Here is a 16663-nt window from a genome sequence, read left to right on the forward strand (position 1 = left end):
TACACCACAATTTACTATTGGGTACCTGCAAAGGTACCTAACGGTTTGCTACCCATAAATAAAAACCCTTATTCAAATATATACACTTTTTACAGAGCAAAGCTGCCTTTCTAAGTATCTTTAAGGAATGGCTGCTGAACTACATTGAAAGATTCATATAAAAATTGCAAACATACCTATGAGTCTTCATGTGTTTTTTACAGTTGAGTGATGTTTTGAATGTTTTTTGACAGTAGGGACACATATACGGTCGAAGGTCATTATGGATCCCCATATGTCGCCTGAGGCTACCACCAGTAGTGAAGGCCCCGTTGCACACAACACACTTGAAAGCTTTCAATCCAGTGTGTGTTCTAATATGTGCTTTCAGAACTCCAGCTGACACAAAACCTCTTCCACACTGAGAGCACTTAAATGGCTTTTCACCAGTATGCGACCTTTTTAAGAGAAAGCAGGAGTTAAAATAGATTTAACAGTTTGACTTACAAAGTTATTAAAGGACTTAATTTTAAAATGAACAAAATAAACCAAACTAAGGTGATAGCTGTATGGATGAAAGAGGTCTCAATTAAGGAATTCCAGAAATTAAATTTAATAAAGTTACAAACAACCTGGCAGCGCTAAAAACAATACTATCTGAGTAGTTTGAATTATGTTCTACAGTCCGATCTCCTTTTCTGATCATACTTTGTTTCCATTGCAATACTTGGGTTTAATTTTTCCATTCCAGATGGAATATAGTATAGTAGTTCTTCAGACTAGTACATTATCACTCACATATATTTTCCTCAATTCAGCTAAAAAACTGTCCACAAAAGTTTGGAGAAAAAGATCCTGTTCTCCTTATACATACAACCGCTACACTTAGCAGCAAACAAAACTCTTGGGAAAAGAACTGTGTCCATCCTGAATACCTCCTGAACAAGGCACAATACAACCTGCCTCTCATAATGCCATGTGAAAAAAATATTCAAGAGGGGAAAGCCTCTCACTTATATTATCGAAGTACATAGCACTAGCTGTATCCTTCCTTCCAGAGGTGCTAGAGGAGTTTCCCTTTAGGACTACACTGAGATACAAAACAGATGGGAGGAAAAGTTAGGAGATGGAGTGGAATGCAGTAAGAATTTTAAGGGTTACGACTGCAGCATCCCAGGAGAGAGCTACAAGGAAGGCAATGGGAATGCTAGGAAATGGAAGATAAAAAAGCAAGATTTAATAAACTCAGGTAAAATTAGGGACAGCTTATGATTACAGTAACCTTGGAAGTCTATGACCACCACATCAGATGCCATAACATAATATATGAGAGCTATTAAGATTACTATTTTGCTACCAATACACTGGTAAAAATCAGCAGTAGGGTATCCTGACCTTCCTTGGTGTGCATGGGGGATAATTTGACACACTATTCACAGTCCCTGCTCTACTGAAAATGCCCTACTACAAATTTCCCTCTTTTTCAGAGAGGGAAACAAGCTTTGCAAGCAATGACCAGCACTACTCCATGAGAACACACTGTCCACAAAACTATCAAGCATAGCAATTTAGTTATAGCAATGCCAATTTACAAAGAGCAAACATGTAAAAAGTTTCTCATTCCTCCACGAAACCTTAAACAAAGCCATGCTTCACTCAGTACTCTGTTGAAAGATCAGAGATTGCTGAAAGTTGCAGGTGATTGGTACCCACATCATATTTTTGCATTTTCAGTATAATTCAAAATTATTTTCATTTAAATCAATCCATCTAGAATGTATCTACAGAAGACAGTGAGAAATCTAGGTAGGATATTACAAAAGAAAAGATGTGATACTGTAAAGCTTCCCTTCCTCCTGTTAAGACAGCATATAAAACCCGGAAATTGTTTCAAGGCAGTCTGAGAACTTAAAAATACAGAACTTTATTTGTAAAGAGAGTATGAGGAACTCACCATGATCTGGGCTAGAGAAAGTAAGAAAGCAGTACAGAGCTTACATTGCAGAAACAAGCAGACTGCCACCTGCTTGTACGGACTCTTCCCTTAGATTCCAGGCACCATCTTTGGTGGTTTTTTTTCATATTTCCTCTTCTAATTATTTACAGTTTGTAAGTCAGAGAGCACTGTTTCATAACCTGATTAAATGTTAAATCTCACTGCCTGTAAGACTGCAAAACTGTAAAACTCATCTAACTTTGAAGCTACTCTTCTTTTCAAAACAAGATTGAATTAGTTATCTCCACTGGTTCTCCTAAAATCTAAATTTTTCTATGACTCCATGACTTTGTGGCTGTAACAACCACTGACTACACGGAACTTGAACTCAGCTTCAAGCAACATAATGATCCCAAACAATATTTAGTCGATTACAATGTAAGCTCAAATTCTTTTAGAGGTTTTCTATACAGAACAAAATGCAAATTTCCTTCTCAAAAAATAGGAGTTACATACAAAGCAGGCAATTTGGAGTATGCAATTACAAAATTACCATAAGAATTCACAAATAGTGCTTGTTTTTTTCTATACACAGTTTAGGAAAAAAGAATCCAAGCGTTAGTAAATTAAACTACACGTTGAATACAACCACTTGTACTGCTAGAACTGCACATAGGCATGAGTTATTCCAAAGCCTCCTCCAACTCAACCAGGGGAAAAAAAAACCAATTATCAACAGTTCACTGTTTAAGAGATGGTAAAAAAAAAATCTTTTCAGTGAATACTATATAAATTGCATGCTTTTCCATGGATCTGTTATTACATACATTTTCTTCCTTTATTGTGTTTATTTTACCTGATGTGTTGCTTAAGATGACAGGATTTTTTATAGGCTCGATGGCAATAATAACACTTGTATGGTCTCTCTGGATTATTCACAAAATTACTGTTAAAATAGTTTTGGAAGACCTGGCTATTCCTTGGGATTGGCTGGAAAAGACCTGCATATATAAACACACACACACAAAAAGGAGAAATTGATTGGTAAAGTTGCAGTAGTCGGAAGGGCTCATATTTGAAGAGAAAGCAGGACTAAACTTGTAGCATCCAAAAATATAAAGAAAATGTTTTTAGCACATATTTAAAATTAGGCATACATCTATTTAGCATTATAGATATTATACTGTACATGCTATTTTAGTGGTAAGTTCTTCTTTTATCCACAGGTCCACCTCATTATAGTAGCATCCTTGTCCAAAATAAGCATTAACTTTAGAAAAAGCTGGCAGTAATGAATTCATTGCTGATCCAATAACATCATCTTCTTCCAATCTCAAATTTAGCAAATGATATTTAATCAATGTATATCAGGTCTACAACTTGACAAATATTTAATATGCCTTTTGTGAAAAGTATTGAAACAGGTAGAGAACAATTTGCAGACTTTTTTTCACAGGCTTTTAGAAAAATTAAGACTACTTTAGAAAGCAAAATATATATCAACAGAAGTGCCACTCAAAGATCAACACTATTACAGAGTAACATTATTAGGTTCTTGATACCTCTAAAAGAACTAAGATTATTTTTCTGGGGGGGAATGAATAAAAATGTGAAAATATTGTGAGGGGGTTGAAAAAACATTACACCTTCCTGAGAAACAGTAGAGATTATTTTTACACTGAACATTCTAATATCAGCAGAGTTCATGTGTTATCAGCATCCATAGGAAACAACTTCTATAGTATTTCTGGTTAATATTCATCTTTTCCCAACAATCGGACTTCAACTGTGCAGATCTTTATTGTATTGAAGTGGAGTTTTTGTTTAAAATCAAGAAATGGGATTATACTTGTTTCTGGGGTTCACTCAAGAAAGAAACACTGTGTGATCTGTCTGAAGCTGTCAGCTAAATTTTGCTTGTACCCCAAAAATTTAAGTTTCTTCTATCTGGTACCAAAATAACCCCTACTCTTGCTTTCACTAACTCCTGGATGCAGTGAAAGCAAAAAAATTTTTAAGAAGTGATAAAAATTTTATCAATGTAAGCTGAAGGTATTACCAATATAAGATTCCACCACAACGATGACTGCACAACAGACAAGTCTGGGGTTAGCAAACTGTTCAATCAAACAACAAAGAGTAAACACCTCACCCACTACATTGAACTCTACTGGACAACATACTGTTTTGATTGGGCTGTAAAACTTCTTCCAAAAAGTCATTTTATATAACCTTGTGACAATATTTATACAACACATAAAATAATTGGATGAATTCTCCAAAGCAGGTTCCAAAATCAAGCTGCCTTTCTGAAATACGACCAGTAATCATTACCACTAATTCAGCTGAGGTCACAATTTATAACAAATACCTTAAAATCATGTAACACACTGACTCCTTAATATTTGTAATCTGAATAAACATGATCATCTTAAGAAGAATCTAGGTCATGAACTGTCATCTCTTCTATACCTACAATCTAATAATACTTAAACTCCTTAACACAAAAATGCACATACTTTTTTACTGGTAAGGATTACACAGTTTCACTGTAAATAAAAAATCCTCTTCTTATTAATTCTAGTGCAAGCAAACTATAAAATATGGCACTTTGCTGAAGTTTGTTTTTGACGACTTATTTCAAAGCGCATCTTTGAAGATGAGTGAGCTCTGAATGCTTTTGCTAGATTAAAATGTGACCTTTATATTCCATTGAAATCCAAATTTCAAGAGAGTATGGATTTACTTGATCTTTACCTAAATCAGTTATGAGTATGGGCTCTTGCAAGGGAATGTCTGGTACTGGACCACTTGACTTTCCTACTCGAACTTTTGCGGGTTTACGTTGATGTCGCAGCTTTCTTAGTTCCGTATGTTTAAAATGTGAAGTGATGTGAGTTTTCCGATGGCCCGATGTTCTAAACTTCTTGTCACAGTGAGGACAAGCAAAAGGCCTAACACCTGCAAAATATTAAAAAAAAATTAGTTTAAAATTTTATTTCCATCAACCTAGAAATGTAGCTTTAGAATGCCGATTCTCTTTCCTGTACTTTTTTTTTTTCTCTCATGGTGTTTATTGTTACATAGGTTTTCAAGACAGATCCATAAAACCAATCAAAGTAACAACTAATCTGCTGAACTGCTAATGGATTGAAACGCATCACTTGAAGCAAGTTTGTTATCAAGAAACTGGATGATGAGAAAGTGACAGCAATTTTCAAGTGTTTCAGAAGCTCTCCTAAGAGTTGCACATGGCAGGTTAAAGTCCTTCCAAAACAAACTTTTAAAAAACTGTGAGAAAAAGGAATCAGCAAACACACAGGCAAGTATGTTATATAATAGGATAAAAGAGAGGGAACTGTGATGGGACAAAGTCAAAAAAATTATACATCCGTCTCTGAAAACATCAACTCTGTTTGATGGCAGTCAAAAAAGCATGCCAACAGAAGTATCAAAAAATGACTTTTGTAATGCAAAATCCAGTAGAAACATCTCCTTGGGAGCGATTTCCTAGAGAATTTGCTAAGTTAGAGACAGGCAAAGCTGAACAACTTTCTGGTTTTGTTCAAGGGGAAATCTTGAATTTAAAAGGCTAGGAAACATGACTGGATATTATGAAGAAAGCTTTTACCAAGTTCAATCACAGGCAGAAAACTGCAGAATAATGAACCACTCTTCACAATGCAATAACTAAAACATTATATGAAACTACAGAGCAGTTCCATAAACACTGGACTACCTATTTTCCAAGCCACCTAGTGCTTCTGCCACTCTGAATTAATCTGAATTCTTGTATAAAGCAAGCCTGACTTTAAACTAACAGAAAAAACCACTGGTTTACAAGTTTACAAAAAAAAGTCAAAGACTTTCTGCAGATGAATCCAACATTGATATTTCATGGATAAAATACATCCAACTATAAAACACATTGAATACCAAATGCACCTAAGCCAATGAATGATACTTTTGCAGAAGATAATTACATAAACAGGAATGAAAGGAAAGAGCAGCACATTTATCTTGCCGAAAACTCTGTCTACCTGTATGAACAAAGAAAGAAATTGGAAAACAACCAGGTAGCCTACCAAAAGCAGAAAATTCATTTTTCTCTATGGAAAGGATAGTTCAATCACATAAAAAGACATGTTGAAGACATCATATATTATGTAAACAAAGACCATATGATCAGAGGAGTTTTAGGATATGTGAGATGCTGAAAACATGTAAGTTGGTGAAAACATGAAACAACACTGCAATGTAGAACATAAAATGGGAAGTAACCAGTCCTGAGTGTTACTGTGAAATTATCAAAAAGTGTTGGGAAGGGGAGGGAAGATGCAGAGTAAATATTAAAGATGACTGGGGATAAGTAAAATCAGAACTCAAATTTTAAGAGTATTACTCTTTAGAAAGCACAATTAAATACATTCAGAATAGCGATATTAAAAAGGAACAACAGCTGACTCATCGGAAAACTGAATGTCCATGGTTTTTTAAGAGCCCAAAGTTTCAAAGCCATGAAACACTATGACAAAAAATTACACTCATCATGTATGACACTAAAATGATACATTCTATGATAGATATTAACAATGACATGACAGACATGTCTACAACTTACACATTTCACAGTCTTTTCTCATTCAAGGTCTCACCCACATCATAGAATACACAAAGTGATTTCAAGGCCTTACCTGTATGCAGGCGAATGTGAACTTTTAAACTCCCTGAGGTGGAAAAGCTTTTCATACAAAATTGGCACTTGAAAGCTTTAATGCCAGTGTGTGTTTTGACGTGTGCTGTTAGAGTGCTCTTCACGGCAAAGGCGCGGAAGCACTGGGGACACTTGAATGGCTTCTCATGGGTGTGAATGCGAATGTGGCGCACTAAATCGCTCGGTTTTTTAAATTCCTTAGAGCAGGATGGACAAACATGCCACCTTATTCCATTTTCTTCACGTATAGAACCTAAAACAAGGAATACCAAAATGAATGCTCTTTAAACCTTTTAACAATTCTTGAAAAATCCCACCACATTGATGTTATTGTACAAAGCAATCAGACCACAAAAACATTTTGTGCAATAGATGCCATCACAACACACTTCATAGAAGATTAACTTCTCTATCAGATATATTCTCCTTCATGAAAATGGTGGTGGGCTGGAATGACAAAAACAAACCCCAAGAGAATCCTGTTGAAATTCAAACAATGCAACTTCTATGCCACTTAGAAACGTAGAATGCAGCTGTAATGCAATATAATATACCAGCTAACTTATCAATAACATATCTAACACAAAATTATCCAACAATGACTGTAAATCCTCAACCACAACAAATTATTTTACATACTAAACACATACCTTACTGAAGGAGATACTTTGCTTGACCCTCTCTTTTGCAAGTTCAGACGTATCTTACATTTTGTAAACTTGTAAAGGAAGAAAAACTGCACAAGTCGTTCTGGTATTTTTACAATTTAAGGCTACTTTTTTTACAAAATTTGCTTTATGATCCAAGAACCCTAAAGTCTGTCCTAAGGCAACAGGATGTTTTTTCCTCAACAAAAAATGAAAGGAACCCCTTCTAAATCCTATCAGAGTCTTTTATTTATATATGTTGTTCAATATCAGATTGTCTGCTCATTTAAATCGGTTCACATAGTGGGTTTTTTCCTGTCAACACACTGAGGTCATGTTACTTTATCAAAAAACAAAAGTGGTTGTGTTTGTCTGTAGAGCAGTGATCTTTTATTTTTATTTGTAGTCACAGCTAGAGAGTTGTTACTGTTATACACAAGTAACAAAGTAATTATTACCAGAGGAAAAAGTTAACTTTTATCACAGCGATACTGAAGAAGACAAGTTTTTACTTTGGATCAATTTCTCCATGCCTTGCAGAAGTAAAAGCAACATCAATGTAACTATGAAGATACTACAGACAGAGATCAAAGGCTGCATTATAGCACTGTATATACCAGGCTGGCCACTAAAGTATGAAGGCTTTACTTGGAACAAACAACTTCTAGCAGCCATAAAGCTCAAGCAACCTTGAAACTGAAGTTGCATTTAAGCACACAGAGACAAAATGCAGGCTTGCATATACACAACACAGTACAGAGGCAGAATAATAACATGGATTTATACTGACAATATCATATCAGTACTGTGATTCCAGAGACAGGTGACATGAAGTATTATTCATATAATATAATGCCAGCCTTCATCCTTCCCTACATGGGATCAGTGAAGATCTGCAGTCCTGCCCTTATGCCTATGTGAGGCCTCACTTCCAAAGGGGAAGAACAGTCCTTGCAAGAACTGTCTACTCTGGGACACACAAAGAAAACCCAGTCCTTGTCAGAGAAGGATGATGGGAGAGGAAAATACATTCACATACTTTTTTTGTCCTTTTCCTATAACTCCACTGATCTAATCCAAAAGATTTAGAAGTATAACTTCACTTCATGCCATCCTGAGATTTTTCTTTATGAAAAAAAATTTTATAATGAAAAATATAAATATTATTGATCATACCTTACACTGTGTTTCAGGTAAGAGCAAATACTGTACATAAATAATCCACAATACATTTTGGGAAATCCCTTTATAAAGCCATAAACACACCCGCAATTACTACACTCCTTACAGCACAAAAAGTAGAAAGCAGTGGCAATATTACCAGGCAAAAATGGTGATTTTTTCTTAATGAACTTTTTTTCTTTTTTATCTTGTTTATCTGTACTGTCTTCGTCCTTTTCTTGTTTGGTACTATTAGAATCAGCTTGATGATTTGAGAGGCTTGGGACATCTGGGTTCTGATCCTGGGTCCCTGCAGCCTTAGCCTGGCTGCAGTCAGTAGAATGTGCAGAGACAGGAATTGACGACAACCCACTGTTCTCTAATGCTTGCTGAAAAAAGAACAAAAAAACTTCTGGATAAAGAAAGAAACATTCCACTGTTATCCCCAACTTTTCTCAAACAAGTACTCAGAAGATACAATGCAAATATAATTAAAGGAATTAAATGTCTTGTTTTCACAGATCTGCAAATGCCTTATTACACAGCATTGATTTCTGATAGTCTGTAAAATTTTACATTGGATTTTCTGTGCTTACATATTTGCCAACAGCTGCCTTCCAGGAAACAACAACTTTTTTTTTTTTTTTTTAATTTAAATAGCTATCAGGATAATAGTTATGTATCGTTGTTACTTTTTGCAATTCCTCATCACATTCCATTACATTCCATTAGAGAATCCAGCACAGGTAACAGAGTGAACCTGCACATAGCTGCATCTAACATTTAGGACTTCCAAAACCAAATTTAAATGGTACTTAAAAGTCTAGAGATGAAAAGGTATCTTACAGGTTAGCAGGCTACCACTAGCACTAAAGAATATTATTCTCTGCCCAGTTCCATCCTGTCTGTGCTTTTATGTGGTGCAAGCTGGAGAACAAGCACAGACAGTAATTCACCACCCTACATCTCTTCTGTTACACCGCTTCTCCTTCTGCCATTATCAAGGACAAAATACAGTTAAGAAAAACACTGGCTGACCTTGGAAAAAAACTTCTTGCACAAATAGGAAATATTCAGAAAGCCCTTATTAATTAGAACAGGGTAATGGCCACGTATAGCTTCTCATTTTTTAACCAGATAAAAGTATTTTTCCCCTCTTGAATGATATCATGTTTTAAGCACTGCATAACCTACGGATATGCCACAAGCTCCTTCTAGGCAACTGGAAAAAAAAAAGCTAAAGGTATAAATAAAAATATCCATATACAGGGGTGTACACTTAAAGCCATACAATTAATATTTATAGCCTTTCTCTTGCATTATTACACAAAAGATACATTGGTGCAGTCCACACCCATTCAAAAAATCTTTACAATTCTTTCTTGACTGAAAAATTGTTTAGAAATTCATAAGGAATGCCATAATACTGAGAACGAATTTCATTAAAATTTAAGAAAGAATGAGAAAGGAACCATTGAAATGTAAAGCTGTTCTCACACAGAGCTCTTACCTGCAAAATATCTCTACTGATCCCCACTGCAATGTTGAGCTGTTGACCAGGTTGTTGAGGCTGGTTATTTTCTACAGGACCTGGTTCTGATAACTCAAGGAGCTGCTGAATGACATCAGTGACAGTCTGCTGACCCTGATGAGCAGCAGCTGGAGACACCTGGTTTTCTGTCTGTTGAAGAAGTGGAGACCGAAAATGCGTGGCCTGAAATACACAGCAGTATGTTTGTCAAGGAAGATCAAAAGTACGTATTATGAACTCACCTGTCCCGCTCCCTTACCTGACATGTCTCGCAACTGTCCACTACAAGGATAGTTACTTGTGTAAGGCATAATGACTATACAGAGCCTCATTCAAAGTTTGCTCACTTCATTATAGAATTGCTTTTTTATATCCCTTTTTTTTCAGTTCTTCCCAAGTTTGAAATTGCAAGCTTACGGCTTGATTTAAATATATTGTTAACTACTGAACTTTCAACCAATTAAGAAAACACAAGGATCAACTACAAAACTCCACAAGTAAAGGCCACATGAAAAGTAATTCCCAAAAGAGATAAACTGACATGGCCATCTTTTTAAAGTTCACATTTACCTCAAGCAGGCCCTTTGGAAAAAACAACCTTCCATTAGAGATTTTTTTTTTAGCAAATTATTGTGTGCTGCTGTATGAAAACCTTTCAGAACAAACAACTAACTTTTCCCCTTCAATTTGGAACCTTTGAAACTGCTTAGCTTTAGAGGAATCTCTTCATATTCTAAAAATTTAAATACACATCAGGCTCTGTCAAAATACTAAAAAACCTTGAAGTGTAAAAATCTAATCTCTCAATCTTTAATTTGAAATTTTATCTTAGACTACCTTAGTAACAAATATGAAGGAAAAAAGTGATAAAGAGCCTTGGTATTTATTTTAAAATCAGAAATAAAGTCTCCTGTTTGCCTGCATTTATAAACTTCTCTTCTTACCACACATAGACTGCATAAGTATACCATTACTGAAACAACTGCTCTCAATGATTTGTTTTACTGCAGAAAAGAGAAATATATATTTATACAATGGTTAGCCCCATAGCTGGGTAACCTAGAACACACTGGTTATTTGCTTCTAATATTCACTTCTGTTCTCTAAAAATAACCACTTCCAGGTGCATGTGTAACCACACACAGATATAAAAGGCTGTCTTCTTTCAGATCATTTTTAGCAAAGAATAATCTTAGGCTTCACATGTGTACTATTTCTTTCTAATCTGAAAACTTCCCTGAGATATTCTTTGTACTGACACTTCACACTAGACAGTTAAGATGACAGTCACTGTAGTAAAGAACGGGTGGTTGCAGAGAATTATATTAAGAAACATTAGCTTGACTCAGATTATGTCCTGTGAATTTGATGAAGTATTCTTAATGCCTTCTCATGAGATGATATAAAACAAATCCTTATCTTGTTTCTCTTGCGTGCATGTGAGAATACCACTTGTTACTTTGCTGATTTAACCATTAGGGCTTTTTTCACCTCACCAGTGAGACACAAAAAGACTCCAACTCTTCAGATTCCAGTTTAGCAAAAGTGCTATAAACATTTCAATATGGGTAAGACACTATATGCCATTCTCACTGCAATAAACAGGAACTGAAGCAAAGCAGTTTGCTAAAGAGTGTAACAGCTCTTTATATAGATAATTTCTTTTCTGGAAACAGAATGTAGGGAAGCTCTTATGTAGAGCAGGATGCCTACACTAAAAGTGTATCAAATTCTCCCAGGCTTTACCAAGAGAAAAACTAATTGTTAATGAAGGAACTTCTCAACATCATCTTCGATATGAAAATCACAGCATTACATGCACTTAAGGCCAGTGTGTTCTGTGTATTATACAGCAGTTTATATACAGTCTCATGGAGGTTATCTTTTTTGAACAATAATGCACGCACATACACATACATGAAGTTTGTTGCCATTACTCTTAAGATACGCTGTTATTTATAAAAAGTTTCAGAGGTCTCTTTCTAGGTCTCATTTGAACATCCAATTTTAGAGCTAACATGGAGAATGAAGTATTTTATTACTACTTCATTATTCCACTGTTGCTCAATTGGAATAGTGGACCTTGTGATGACCCTTGGTTTGTTTGATCTGCTGTGTAACACAGACAGTGTGACTGCTTTGAGTGAATTACTCCTTCAAGTCACAGTAACCATAAAAAATTAGAGCAGTTCATTAAATCAAGTAGTTTATCATGGTTAACTTTTTCTGTTGCCATCCAACTTCAATACATGGCTCCAAGAGAAATTATCGTCACTAAAATTTCATACTTTATTTCAAAGTGTCAATTTGCCTAGCTTCAGCACTCGAACTTTCTTTTCCTCTTCTCTATTAAGATGACAGACTTTTCCCTCTTCTTCAAAACAGAAGATGGAATCACCCCTATGTATTTCATCTGATGGGCAAGGCGGCTAAGGCACCTTGAATGTGTTCACTAATAAACACATCATAGCATATTTTAAGGATTCTGATGCTCTGATTCCTCCTGTATCACTGAAAACAGTTCATGAATAGTGAACACTATAAACAGACAACTGAAAAAACCCTAAAAATTGCCAGAATGAAATACAGACTATATACAACCCTGGATCTGGACAGACCTGATCGATAGGCAGAGGCCAATTGTGTGAAGTTCAACAAGGCCAAGTGCCAGGTCCTGCACTTGGGTCACAAAAACCCAGGCAGTGCTACAGGCTGGAGGCAGAGTGCCTGGAAAGATGCCTGTCAGTTTTAGGCAATTCTAGGAGGAGAAGGCAATGGGATCCATTCCCTCCAACTCACACCTCTCACTAGGAAAAACCTGGCAATCTTCATCACATCATAGAATATTCCGAGTTGGAAGGTATCCACAAGGATCATCAAGTCCAACTCCTGGCCCTGCACAAGAACCATGCACAAGAGTCACACCATGTGCCTGACTGTCTAAATGTTCTTGAACTCTGTCAGTTTTGGTGCTGTGATCACTTCTCTGGGGAGCCTGTTCCACTGCCCAGCCACCCTCTGGGTGAAGACCCTTTTCCTGATATCCGACCCAAACCTGTCCTGACAAAACTTCAGGCCACTTAATCGGATCCTGTCACAGGTCACCACAGAGAAGAGATCAGAGTCTGTCCCTTTCCTTCCCCTCATGAGGAAGTTGTACTAGACTGCAATGAGGTCTAAGTTCTCCAGGCTGAACAGACCAAGTTCCTGTCCCTATTTGTGAGGTGACCATCCTCATCCTGTAATTGGGGCAATGTTATTTTTACTCTGCCTACTGCCATTAATAAATTTGAAAAAAGTCTTTTTTTGTCCCCCACAGTTCTGGTCTGCTCCAGCTCCAGCAGAGCTTTGGCCACATGAATTTTCTCCTACAGCAACAAGCAGTATCTCTGTATTCCTCCTCTATCACCTGCCCTTGCTTCAACAGGGCATACACCTTCCTTTTCTGCCTTATTTCCAAGAAGAGATCTCTGCTCAGCCAAGCTGGCCTTCTGCCTCACCTGCTTGACTTGTTACATTTGGGAATCACCTGTTCCTTTGCCCTCAGAAGGTTACGTTTAAAAAGTGACCATACTGATATTCCCCAGCACCTGCAAAAACATTCTCCCAGGGGTCCTTATTTACAAGCTCCCTGAGCAGCCTGAAGTCTGCCCTCCTCAAGTCCTGAGGTTTTGCTGGCACTTTTCCTCCTGTCAACAGAGATTTTAAACTCAATCGCTTCACGGTCACTGTGGCCAAGATGGCTGCCAATCTCCATTTTGCTTATGAGATCCTCTCTGCTGAGAAGCAGCAGATCAAGGAGGGCATCTTTCTGAGTCTGCTCCCTTAGGACCTGTTCCATAAAGTTGTCATCCAGATTTTTTAGCAATCTTCTGGCCCAGGTTTTACCAGCTGTGTGATGCTCTCAGTTAATTTCTGGCAAGTTGAAGCCCCCGATAAGGTCAACAGCAGTTGACTCAGAGGTGTCCTTTAGTTCCTCAAAGAATAATTTGTTGACATCATCGTCCTGGCTGGAAGGTCTACAGCAGACTCCCACAATGATATCTGCATGATTTGTTTGCCCCTTGATTCTTATCCAGGTGCTCGACTGCTCCATTGCCAACAGTGAGTTCCAAACCTTCTAACCCTTCTCGTACACCCTTTCTGTGCCACCCCTCCACCTGTTCTGCCCTGCCTACAGTGGATGGGCTGTTTATGGTGACTTTAAAGCAATACTGCCACATTTCCCAGTTCTTGGTTTTGTGGATTTGAGTGCATGAGAAAATAACCAGTAGCTGAAGCTGGGAGGGGGAGACTTTAAGTCAGATGGTCTGTCCCTAAGATACCATGCTGCAACCTACAGCTGACAAACAAGATGTTGTACAGCTGCAACAAAACATACCAGCATTCTCAGGGGGCTGGCACATACAGGCCTACAGGCCTTCCTGCACACCACAACTGTTTGCTATGGAGTTCCAGAAAGTCAGCCCTGCATCATCCTTCCCCAGCTCCATCGCTCCTCCTGAGCCCCACAGTTCCTCTGCTGCCTAAATTCCAATCAACTCAACCAGTATGAACACAGCTCCTTCCCTCTCCAATCAAACCATGGTAATCCCTGCAAAGTAAAGGCAGAGGGGTAGGGCAATCCAGTACTTTTAAGAATCCTTACTCTCTGGTCTTATTATACAGAAGAGTATTTACCTCCATTTTGAAGAGCTGTTAAGCAGACTTACATCCAAAATCAGGGGTGTGTAAACAAATGAGGCAATATAATCCATTCAAGACCTGTTCCACCCTTAAATAACCAGCTGCATTTGCCAAGGAGCCTCCCTTCACATACTAGCTGATCCAACTTCCACAAAGTATCACAGCATATTCTTTTTCACCAGTTAAATGAAAATTTGTGAAATTATGTAAAGTTTCTCTCACTTATAATCTTGACACAAAAATAAAACAAAAATTTCCCACTTACATTCTTCCATTTGTTATCAACAGGTTGCAAAAGATTAGCAGAGGATGTTGTTAAAGGCTGGGTGACAGAGTCCTATAAAGAAATCAAAATATTTTAAACTTTTGTCAAAAAGAAGAAGAACATGGCTCATATAATGCAGAAAAGCAGCACAGAAAAATGAGACTATGTGAGAGAAACAAAAGTACACAAAATCACCTTAGTTAAAAATACTAATGCAGCAAATGACAGCAAAATGACAGCCTTACAGTCACTGTAATTTAAAAGATGTACTCATGTATCACACAAGAGTGCATTCTTTGGTATCACAGCACTTCAGAAAACTTCAGCTTTTAGAATGGATTCTTAATAAGGACATAATCATTGCTTATCCCCAGGTATGTACATGCCAACAAGGGATGACAGAGACTGACTGCAAACTTCAGAATAGAATTATTATACTGGAGATTTGTTGTTAAAGCAGCTCTGCAAGTTTTGAGCGGAATGAAGGAAAGTTCGAATCTAAGAATGCTAGTGCTAATCTAATAATGCACTAAGTTTCTAAAGCAATAAAAAATAGGAATAATTAGATATAGGCAGGTTCAGATATAAAATTACAAATAAAAAGCATAATCCTCTCTAATATGCAATTGACATGTCATTTTTTATCTCTGCTCCTCCTTGCTAAACTTCTTGGCATCTATTTTTAGAAAGAATCTTTTTCTCCCTTCTCTCTCTTTGCTTATACTACTGTATTGCTTTTGCTATTCCCCTCTTGCATGCAAGCAGCAAAGGATTCATGCAGCAGAGATAATACCACACTGCTGTAATATCAATATGCTAAGAAAATCCAAAATATTTAGGCAAACCAAAAAAATAAAACCAGAGCTGGCCAGGGAAAATAAACAACGGGTAGTATGAAGGAATTCTTTTCCATTCTGCTTTTAAGATTAGGCTTGAGAATGTAGAAATGTAAAAAAAGACAGAGAATATATGTACTTGCAAACAAATAAGACATATTAGTCTTTCTTTTTAGGAAGTAACATGAAGAAACAAATAGCATCTGCCCTATAAAACAACTTCAGAAAATCTAAAAAAAAGTTTTTCCAAACAACATTACTAGACAGTTTTTTTCAACAAGACACAGCTGCAAAATGAAGTTCAGACTTCAAATTTTAACCATTCTCTTTCAAAGTCTGGTATTACTCATCACCCATTGAACATTAAAGCATGAGGTGTGATTAGGCAAAACAAAGTGGAATAAAGGTAGAAAAGGTAGTTCTAATCAAAGAAAAAAATGAAGAGTACTGTAATAAACCAAATATGCACTGGCTCAAAAAATACAGTAGTCTTTTGAAACCAGAGGCATTTCCTGAATTTTAGCTCTTTTTTGTATCTTGGCAAAGAAAGAAAAACATTCACTGCTTCCAACAAAGCTATATTTTTTCCTTTATAATCTCCCAAATAAGAAGCTAACATTTAAAACAAGTTATCAGATACACACAGAAGAATCCACTATGTGTTTGTATGGACTAGAATTATAGAAACAATTTCTGAAGATGAGTTGAAACTAATACATTGTTTCAATAGTTCTAAAACTTCCCCATCATTTTTGTTTTATCAGAGGAAGCTAACATAATCTGTAAGAACAAGAATTATACTTTACTTAGTTGTAGAAATAAACTGCTATATTTTCAACCAAATCCTTGAATTGTAAATACTTTTTTACATATAGTCAGCCAATTTATATTTTCCTAATATTTAATCC

At 36.6% G+C, this 16663-nt stretch overlaps 1 protein-coding gene across 5 annotated transcripts in view; it reads right to left on the reverse strand.

Annotated features, from left to right (window-relative positions):
* Nucleotides 1–16663, reverse strand: part of ZNF236 (zinc finger protein 236) — a 67629-nt gene that overhangs the window by 36678 nt on the left and 14288 nt on the right. For all 5 annotated transcript variants that reach the window (XM_017746141.1, XM_017746139.1, XM_008642702.2 and 2 more), the window contains exons 7-13: nt 14920–14991; nt 9948–10151; nt 8598–8826; nt 6610–6882; nt 4673–4876; nt 2772–2916; nt 177–437 (exon numbers count right to left, since the gene is read on the reverse strand). In XM_017746141.1, the coding sequence (XP_017601630.1) occupies nt 177–437; nt 2772–2916; nt 4673–4876; nt 6610–6882; nt 8598–8826; nt 9948–10151; nt 14920–14991 (1388 nt within the window). The remainder of the gene's footprint in view (nt 1–176; nt 438–2771; nt 2917–4672; nt 4877–6609; nt 6883–8597; nt 8827–9947; nt 10152–14919; nt 14992–16663) is intronic.

The sequence above is a fragment of the Corvus brachyrhynchos genome, unplaced genomic scaffold, assembly GCF_000691975.1.
Source record: "Corvus brachyrhynchos isolate BGI_N302 unplaced genomic scaffold, ASM69197v1 scaffold409, whole genome shotgun sequence".
Lineage (NCBI taxonomy): Eukaryota > Metazoa > Chordata > Aves > Passeriformes > Corvidae > Corvus > Corvus brachyrhynchos.